The sequence below is a fragment of the Maylandia zebra genome, linkage group LG23, assembly GCF_041146795.1.
Source record: "Maylandia zebra isolate NMK-2024a linkage group LG23, Mzebra_GT3a, whole genome shotgun sequence".
Taxonomy (NCBI): Eukaryota; Metazoa; Chordata; class Actinopteri; order Cichliformes; family Cichlidae; genus Maylandia; species Maylandia zebra.
In genome coordinates, this window is record NC_135188.1 from 41,187,467 (window position 1) to 41,196,915 (window position 9,449).

Sequence of the window (9,449 nt, forward strand, 5' to 3'; positions counted from 1 at the left end):
ATAAAAAATTTCCTTAAGTGATATATTCTTTTTAAAATCTCACATTCCCATCTATAATTTTGATTTATAGATGTTATATCATTCTATTTGCATGTATATTTTTCACGTTATCATTTTGCCATAAAACATATGCAAACAATTAATTGTTTGCATCAAAGAGCCAATAAAGAGCTAGACAATAAAAAAAAAATACAAAAATATACAAGAACAAAAATTGTTATGACAAGTGAACAAATCAGATTTAAGAAATATTTATTTCATCACAGAAATATAATCCCCATAGCTAAATTAAAAAAGTAAAATAATACAGTATGTCTCAAGTATGTAACAGCAACAGAATAATAATGCATACCCCAAACACTGCAATGCTGTAAGCTGAATATAAGCATGGACCTAATGGTTTTATAAACTTCTCCTAAACGATGAAAGTATAACAAAGAGAGAGAGAGAGAGTGTGTGTGTGTGTGTGTGTGTGTGTGTGTGTGTGTGTGTGTGTGTGTGTGTGTGTGTGTGTGTGTGAGTGAGAGAGAGAGTGAATACAATATGCAAATCAGTTTTACTCTTCCAGTTTAAATTACTTCATAAAAAAAAAAAAAAGAACAGCTCATAAAAAACAAAACAAGCAGAAACTGTAAACCTAGACCTCATTTCCCGAAAACAATGATTTCCACAGAAGCTCTCAAAGCATCCTAAATTACTTTCCAGCCTGAACTGAAGCTGTGCTTAATAATAAATAGCAGTTCTGCTTTAGTTGGAGCGAACAGAAACTCCTCCTCAAGCATCTGAGTACATCAAGAAATAGAAACCTATCAAGGAAATAGAAACTGATCTCACATTGGCTTTACTGGGAGACGGCATGGTTGACATGTTGTCCTAAAGGCTAGGACGCACAGGGAGTTTTTGGTCATCAGACGACAAAGTGAAAGAATGAAAAAAAGTGCTTCAAAGCATTCCTCTTTCTTTAATATGCAATGTATCCTGTAGCTTTGTTTAGTGCAATTTCTGCTCCATATATAGAAAAACCTACAGAAACTAAGATGAATTCCTCTTAAGTACTTTTGTAGATTTATTTTTAATTTGCCCGAACACAGAAACCAACCTGTAATGATGAAAATGCTAATAATGCGGAAACCTGAGCAAGTTTCCACAGTACAACATGCCTTAGATACAACACATTTTACTTGCAATGGAAGAAAAAAAGGAGCTAATGTCGTAATTTTACCAAAGACGGTTATTTTTCTTAACTGAAAAGCGCAACTTTCTCAGTCTATATATTCCATAGATTTTTGAATAAGCTTAAAAAATCAACCTCTTAGTATTACGGAATATAAAGAGATGACTGTAGTGCTGCAGAGGAAATGTGAGGCAGAATGAACACACCTAGTATAACAGGTTTTAACATTTACCAAGCAAGCAACTCATAACAAACCACAGAAGGCTCTGCATCAGCTGTGTATGTCATGTATATGTATGAGTTTGTCTTTATCAATCAGTTGCTTTGAGTTAAATACAAAGAGCTGCTGAATACCAAATTAGAGCCTGACTTATATAAGATATCTAAGGCCGATACAGATATTTGGTGATTCAAAAATCTTACAGTCTGATATATTGGTCAATATTTTTTTTTTCATTTCAGAGAAACTCAACAAATCAATTTCCCTAAATTGCTACGTTATTTACTCTGCTCAGATCAGCTATAGGTGCTCCAACAGGTAATGCCAAACTTACCCTGTGTCAGCTGGTGGACAAACTATGCAATGTCAGCAATCATAACATGGTAGAAGGGTCTTTCTCCCATCTCCTCGTTACTTTCTTAAGTTTTCCTGTATGAACGCAAACACTAACAGACTGGCAATTAACCAATGCAATCAATTCACCAATAAATTGGGCTCTGTGTGAAACATGTTTACATTACAGTGTTCATCTCTTTAGATTAGGTCAGTAGTTTATTCCTTCCAGATCTTTGGTCCCTCACATGAACTTTTCCAGAAAGTAAATGAACAAAGCAAACGCTGCTGAGAAAAAATAAAAAAAATTCAAGTATACGTAACATATGTAAAGAACTTCCACAGAAAAGGCGCCATGGGTTTGGCCAAAGTGCTCATTTTAGATCCACAGATAAAGCAGCTTAAAATCCAGTTTAAGCATCTTATGAATAATGTTGTTTAAGTGCTTCTTTAAAGTATATATAAATAAGTATTTCAAGAAAGGGCCTCCTCTTTTGTCGTGGATGGGATCAACAGGAATGTGAAAACTGTGGTGTTGCATTCTGCTGCTGCACACGCAGCGTGACCAAATCCACTCGGTCATTAGTTGGTTTTTTTCTTTCTTTTTTAGGTCGCAGGAGCCTAAAAGCACCACTCAGTTCTTGAAGGCTCCACAGCGGCTCGCTTTGCTGATAAACTCCTTCAGCATTGCTCCGTCTACCTGCCAGAAGGCTTCGGTCTGAGTTACCCGAGTCAGGTGGTTTATGCAAAACCTGAAACAAAACTCTTCCAGGTCCTGGAAAATCAAACAATAGAAAAATAATAAGGAGATTAGATTGCAAAAGAAAGAACAAACATTCCGATGCTTATTTTACAGGGTGTTAAACCTTGTAATCCCTGACAGTTTTCCTTTGCTGCTATACCATAGTGCAGACTCGGGCAGACTGCCATCACTCTCAGACAGACTGGTGAAGGTTTGCAAATAACAGCTGTCTAATATTTAAACACAGACTGATTGTCAACATGTTGCAATCACCGTGTGAGTGCGCTGATCAGTATAATAGAGGACCCGACTCGACTGCTTGCATTCTTCTACACAGCAAGGTTGCTGAGCGGCTGCTGTGAAATTGCTGCCCTGCAGCAACAACGTCACGAATTCTGGAGGAATTTCTGTTCAGGTGTCTGAGGTTCTGACTCTGAATGTGTGCAGTTAATATAAATTTCTGTTTATATATGTGTGTACGTCCTTCATTTTGGCCAGTTTATTACAGTTAATCACTACATTATCACAAACAGATTGCATGTAATTGCAGCCTTGACCCAAGCTCAAACTGATAGCAGACTAACTGTCGTATTGCAGTTTTATTGCACCCAAGTCATTTTTGAAGATTGACACTGACTGTGAGTCGTCGCAGACCTGATCCACGTCTTTAAAGCAATTATTTTAAAGGCAACAAGATCACAAGCTCATGGCACACAAACATTTTGGTCGTCTGGTCCAAAATGTGAATTTATCTACCACCTCAGCTTATCCACCTGACAAACCTGTTTATAACTGTACCTCTGCGTCGTATCGTATGGCAGCAGACAGCAGGGTGAAGGCGTTTTCCACAGTGATTCCTCTCTTGATGATCTGCTGACACAGGCGTTTCAGGCGGTTTTCACAATAAGAGGTGGCCAGGTCCAACAGGCCTGCAGCACAACACACAAACACACACAGTGTCAAAAAAAAAAAAACATCCTTCTACACACTCTAAGAACATATTTAACAGTTGCATTCATACTAACCAATGGCATCCTCAGGCGAAAGGTCAACAGTGTCTGTGTAAAGAAACTGCAGGAAGGACCTGTAGACGGGATACGAGAACTGGCCAATCTCTATCACTTCCTGCTGATCCTCCGTCCACTGGGAGCGAAACATTGAACGGAAATGCTCGCACCTAGCCGCGATAAAAATACTTTATTTACAATGTATACAAATGGTCAAATAGTCAAAACCTGACATGTTAAGGGCTGCCAACAAAAATCACAGGCTGCCTTAACTGCCCTGAAACAAAGCACAGCTACCAAATGCATCAAGGCTATCTTTCACTTATAGCTATGTGGATAATAAACACACCTGATCTTCAGCACAGCTTTGTGAACGTGGATGTATTTGCCATCAACACTGAACTTGAGGTCAGCCGTTTCTGGACTGTCGAACTCTTTCCTCAGAGCCTCTGCAACCGTCAGGAAGTCATCTTGCTCTAGAAGAAAACCCCCCCGCAGTAGAAACAGTTCTAGTACTTAGACAGCTTTCATTTTTGTTTGTTTTTTACACAAATAATCCACAATTTGTTGTCTCTTCTCTCACCCATAGACATGAGGCGCCACATAACGGATGGCGTAGCGAAGCAGGCAAAGACGTCGTCTGTGTTGGTGAGGTGCGTGAGGTGTGGCAGGACAATGGATTGGCCCCGGCACTGACCCCACATAAAAACCTGGAGGAGGAGTGAAATGATAATGCTCCTGGATTTTTTTGGTCTTTTTTTTAGAATAAAGAATTCCAGAAACCAAAGAAATACAAGACTGTGCATCACTTTGAAAGATGAATGCTATACCTGCCCACTTTGGGTCTTGGCTGCCGACGTGTGTGTCGAATGGCATGCTGCCACCTCGACGACCCTGCCAAATTAGAGACACAGGGAAGCTTTTCCTTCTTAATTATTGTACTGAAACATGTCAAAAGTCTGAAAGCTGTTTTGCTGTGGCATGATTTGCCCCAAAATATCTACAATTAGGGAAAGAGCATTGTTTTGTTTACTGCAGACGACCACTTAAGACCAGGAGCGGAGGCAGAGGTACAGAGGGAGGAAATGAGGACAGGAAACTAAATATTAACAGGAAACGTCCGACACCCTTCCCTCTCCTTCCTACCTCTCTTTGTCAGCCATGATGTGCACAGGGCTGAGGTGGTTGCTCTTGGTGCCAGTTCCCAGTTGACCATAGGTATTTGCTCCCCAGGCATATAGCAGCCCTTTATCGGTTAGGGCCAGGCAGTGTCCATAGCCCGATACAATCTGGAAGGTAGGGATGGATTTAAATGCGGCTGATAAAAAAAAATTACCCAATCAGATGTCAGCACAAATCATGAGTCATCCTCAAGGCAATTATTGATATTAAAAACTCATTCATGTGGTTGTTGGATGTCTCACCTGTTGAATGCACATCCCTTGGAGTGCAGCGACACGGCAAGGTGTCAGCTGATTTCCATTGTTGCCAATTCCCAACTGCCCATTTCCATTGTAGCCCCAGCCGTAAACCTAAAGAGAAATAAAAGCCACCCTGTTTACCACATCAAGTTCAGATTTCTCAATGAGATCACTAAGAATTTATTTAACATCACCTCTCCATTGTCGACAAGAGCCATAGAGGAGGTTTGCCCACACGTGATGCCCGATGCATTCTTGCCCTGCAGGCATCCGGTGACCTTCCTGGGGTAGGGTTGGTTGGCTGTGGAGCCTGAACCAATCTGGCCACAGTTATTATATCCCCATGCAAAGACCTAGAGAGGATTGACAATGTTGTAGTGTGAGAAAAAACACCTTTCTCAGAATGATGTTATTGATGCTGTACTCTGAGTTGTTCTGTTTGAGTAACATCTCAAACAGAAAAACTTGAATGTACATGAACAAACTGGGAAAAGGATGCAATACTTAACGTACACTTAGTAATATTTTAAATGGCAACAGCCTTTCCAGCTTACCACACAAACAACCCCATTAGCTTTAATGCCGCTGGGTTAAAGACAGGCTTCTTAGTGTGACACCTAAAGGCCTCAAGGTGGCAGGTCAAGGTATATAAGGGTGACCCCCTTAGGGCTAAACTTTTTATTTAGAGTGGTACATAAAAACAAGAATATTCTAATTTCAGTCATATTTGATGATATTTTATTAATTAAATTAAATTATGTGTGCCACATATTTCTTTTCATTACCTACTATTGCCATCCCTGCTCTTTTCTTTTGTTGTTTAAGAGTGAATGGAAACTGTTTACCATCCAGCACCATAGCACCAAATCCCAACAGCAGTCACCTCATTATGCTTTATATTGTAAGGTTACGACTGTACAATAATAGAGAGAAAACCTAATCACTCAGCTGATCCCCACTAGTAAGCACTTGGTGACAGTGGGAAGGAAAAACTTCCTTTTAACAGGAAGAAACCTCCAGAAGAACCAGGTTCAGGGAGAAGCATCTGCCAGGACCAGCTGGGGGTGAGGGGAAAAGAAGAGAACAGAGCGAGACAGGAAAAGACACGCTAAACACATTTAACGGTAATTTAAAAAATATATATAAAAAAGGACTTGCCTCTCCATCCAGAGTGAGAGCCATAGAGTGATGTGAGCCACACGACACCTCTTTCACTTTTTTGTTCTGCAGGTTAGCGGTGATCAACACGGGGGAGAGTCCCGGGTTGGTCGACCCATTCCCCAGCTGACTGTAACCATTGTGACCCCATGCAAACAGATGTCCATCTGCAACACATAAAAACAAATTTAAGCTGTCAATGTTATACAGGTTTTGGTTATACAGTGTCTGAGTTTCTATTTATGTTATTAGCACATTTTTTAGTTCAGGTAAACCCTTTCATGCATGAATTATGACAACCTGAATCAGGATTTTTATTCATCTTTAGGTATGAAAAAAAGATTTTTGAACTTATTTTTTTTAAACATTTATTTATTTATTTATTTTTTTACATGTACAGGACCTGGAAAAACTAGTCCATTCATCATTCAGCATTCATCTTTAGTAGGCTTGATTACCGTAACAGCATCTTTACAGGTCTACCTAAAAAAAAAAAATCAGTCAGACAACTACAGCTCATTCAGAACTCTGCTGCTCGAGTCCTCACTAAGACCAAAAAAGTGGACCACATCAGTCCAGCTCTGAGGTCTTTACACTGGCTGCCTGTCCGTCAGAGGATAGATGCTGGTCTATAAAGCTCTGAATGGTTTAGGACCAAAATACATCAGTGACCTGCTGACCCAGTATGAACCTTCCAGATCCCTCAGGTCATCTGGATCCGGTCTTTTATCAGTTCCTAGAGTCAGAACCAGACACGGAGAAGCTGCATTCAGCTTATATGCTCCATATATCTGGAACAAACTCCCAGAAAGCCTCAGATCAGCTGAAACACTCAGTTTATTTAAATCCAGGTTGAAGACTCACCTGTTCTCAGCTGCATTTGAATAAAGCACCAAATCCACACTTTTAAGCTTAAATTTCAAAACTTACATTTTAACTACCGGTACTGATTTTATCTACTGTTCCTTTTTTCCCCATTGTAAATCATGCTTTTTATTTGTTTTTGTTTTTTAATGTCTCTGTTAAGCACTTTGAATCAACTTGCCGTTGAATTGTGCTGTATAAATAAACTTGCTTTGCCTTTTCAAAGGGTTGATGTGTATACATTGTATGTCCATCAGTTGATGTGCATACAACTGATGTGTATGGACTGACACATCAGTGTCCAATGTAGTGGTTTATGTGCAAGTACACCATCAACACTGACACAAATACAAGAAAACAGCCTTTGAATAGCTGTCCACTGTAGTGACCACTATGCATGAAAGGGTTAAGCTCATATTAGTGACATTTCCACTGTTCAATAGAAAAAAGTCAACCTCTCTGTAGAAATTGACCAATATTGAGCACATGACTATACAGTGAAATGCTTATGCAGCAGGATGAAAACATTGTATAAATATAAAAAAACAGCCTACCGTCAGTAGCCAATAGGACATGAGGTCCGCTGCCATAGCTCACACTGGCTACCTTCTTCCCTCGTAGGAAGTCCAGTTTCTTCGGCATAACAGTGCTCAGACTGTCTCCTGTACCAAGGCAGCTACTGCAGTTTAACCCCAACACAAACACCTGGAAACAGTAACACACGTTTCAAAATACAGAGACACAGTGCAGATACACATTTAAAGTGCTGTGTTGTAGGTTATCAACAAACACAAAGCAAATAGATGCTCATTGTGTGACTTATGCGTTTTGATTGAGATCAGCTGTGCTCTGGTATGGTGGCATTCAAACAGGAAAGTGAAAACAATGCAGGATCTCCTGTGGCATATTTTTTCTTTCCCCACAAAACACACGCTTATGAAATAAACCTTCACATAAAAAGCGCACTGGAGGCATTTCACACAGCAAACCCCATCGGCTTCATACGTTTTCCTGTTGTTTAAACTGTCACGTAACTACAGAGCAAACGACACACTTCATGTAAAGTCAGAATTAGATTCAGGCACAAATATAAGGAAGACAAAACAAGTACAATCATTCGAGTGCTATTTAAAGAGCTCATATCATAAACAGAAACTATCAAATGTGCACTCCTCACCTCATTTCCATGGGTGATATAGATTGCTTCATTGGCAGTGGTGCCAAAGACACAGGCCTGTCGCACTGTAGCTAGTTCCTGAGCACTCAGCAGGTAGAACAGGGGCCATTTACTGACATCCATCACCGCTCCTGCAAAATTCAGTCTTCCTAGCTGGGAAGTAGGAGGAGTCAGGGATGATCGGGGAGAGGAGGAGGGCACAGGAGGGGGATGACGAGGGGAAGGGAGGACCCGAGGAGGAGGCGATGGTGGTGGTGGCGTGGAGCCAGAAGAACCATCCCTGCTGTCGCTTTAGACAAGACAAGAAATATATTAAAGATAAATAGACAAAGTTTGTTTTTTAAACAGTTACATTACTATAAAGAGGGGTAACATTTATTCTTCTTCTCTTGAAATGACAGGCAAGTATTTGGCAAGTTCAGAACTACATCAAATAATACCTGTATGTCTTGGGAAATGCATCTCAATCTCATGTAAATGAGGCATAGCATGAGGCCAAAGCAATAACACATAATGTTACTGTTAAGCTCTCAACTCCTGAGAAAAGCCAGCGAGCTGATATTGGATATAGCTGATAAGCAGGGACGTTTTAAATTGCTACATTTTTTTCCACCTTAGCCAGCATGATGATAACAATAATAATAATAATAATATTAGCAATAATCGTAATAATAACAATAATTTAAAAAAGAAACAAAACAAGCATACTCTAATTTACTGCTCCCCTTTTTTTCAACCCTACGTAGAAAAACTTTTAATTTCACTCCTTAAAGGCACCACAGCAGCAAAGCTAACTGCGATTAAAAGCTTGTGATGAACGGAGAAGCTAGTAGCTTAGTTAAGCGCTTTCTTGTGCTCTTCCTACCTAAAGCATCGCTCCATAACAACGAGTCGACTGAGAAAAGACAGACAGCGACAGCGTTACGGCAACAACTTTAAGAATAAAAACAACTACTTCTACAGCGTGTAAACTCGTGTTAATAAATACAGTTACCTGAAAAAAAATCGCTCGTCCGGTGTTTACAGTAGCACAACCGCCGAGCCGCGTCGAGAGTGGTCAGTTGTTCTTCTTTGCGCATGATACGCGCGGTTGATTAAGCGGGCGCGTAGGAGCACCACTGCCCCATCCGGCCCTCAGTTAAATAACACCTAGATGTAGACGTGCACTTACCAGCCACAGATGGGGATAACGCTCACGGCCCGAACCAAAGCCGCAATTCTCCTGTAATAAAATCGATCTTCAACGAATTTATTTTTTTTTTCAGTGTTATTATATTTATCTACAAATACTTAAAGGTAGGTATACTGGAACAAGTCAAGTTTTTGCAGGTGACAAAGAAATAATTATAACTA

The 9,449-nt window shown here is 40.1% G+C and overlaps 1 protein-coding gene across 2 annotated transcripts; it reads right to left on the reverse strand.

Moving 5' to 3' along the window:
• Positions 1-235: 235 nt before the first annotated feature.
• On the reverse strand, positions 236-9,224 carry rcbtb1 (regulator of chromosome condensation (RCC1) and BTB (POZ) domain containing protein 1). Of its 2 annotated transcripts, XM_004573610.6 has the most exons (14): positions 9,091-9,139; positions 8,962-8,991; positions 8,097-8,385; positions 7,474-7,624; positions 6,056-6,222; positions 5,092-5,250; positions 4,901-5,008; positions 4,623-4,765; positions 4,307-4,370; positions 4,060-4,186; positions 3,826-3,952; positions 3,495-3,646; positions 3,268-3,398; positions 236-2,502 (listed from the first exon to the last, which is right to left on the reverse strand). In XM_004573610.6, exons 2-14 carry the CDS (start codon positions 8,976-8,978, stop codon positions 2,362-2,364), a joined length of 1,776 nt encoding a protein of 591 aa, XP_004573667.2. In that variant the 5' UTR covers positions 8,979-8,991; positions 9,091-9,139; the 3' UTR covers positions 236-2,361. The 2 variants fall into 2 exon arrangements, with proteins under 2 accessions (XP_004573667.2, XP_076736255.1); XM_076880140.1 differs by lacking the exon at positions 8,962-8,991 and having other exon boundaries at positions 9,091-9,224.
• Positions 9,225-9,449: the final 225 nt, after the last annotated feature.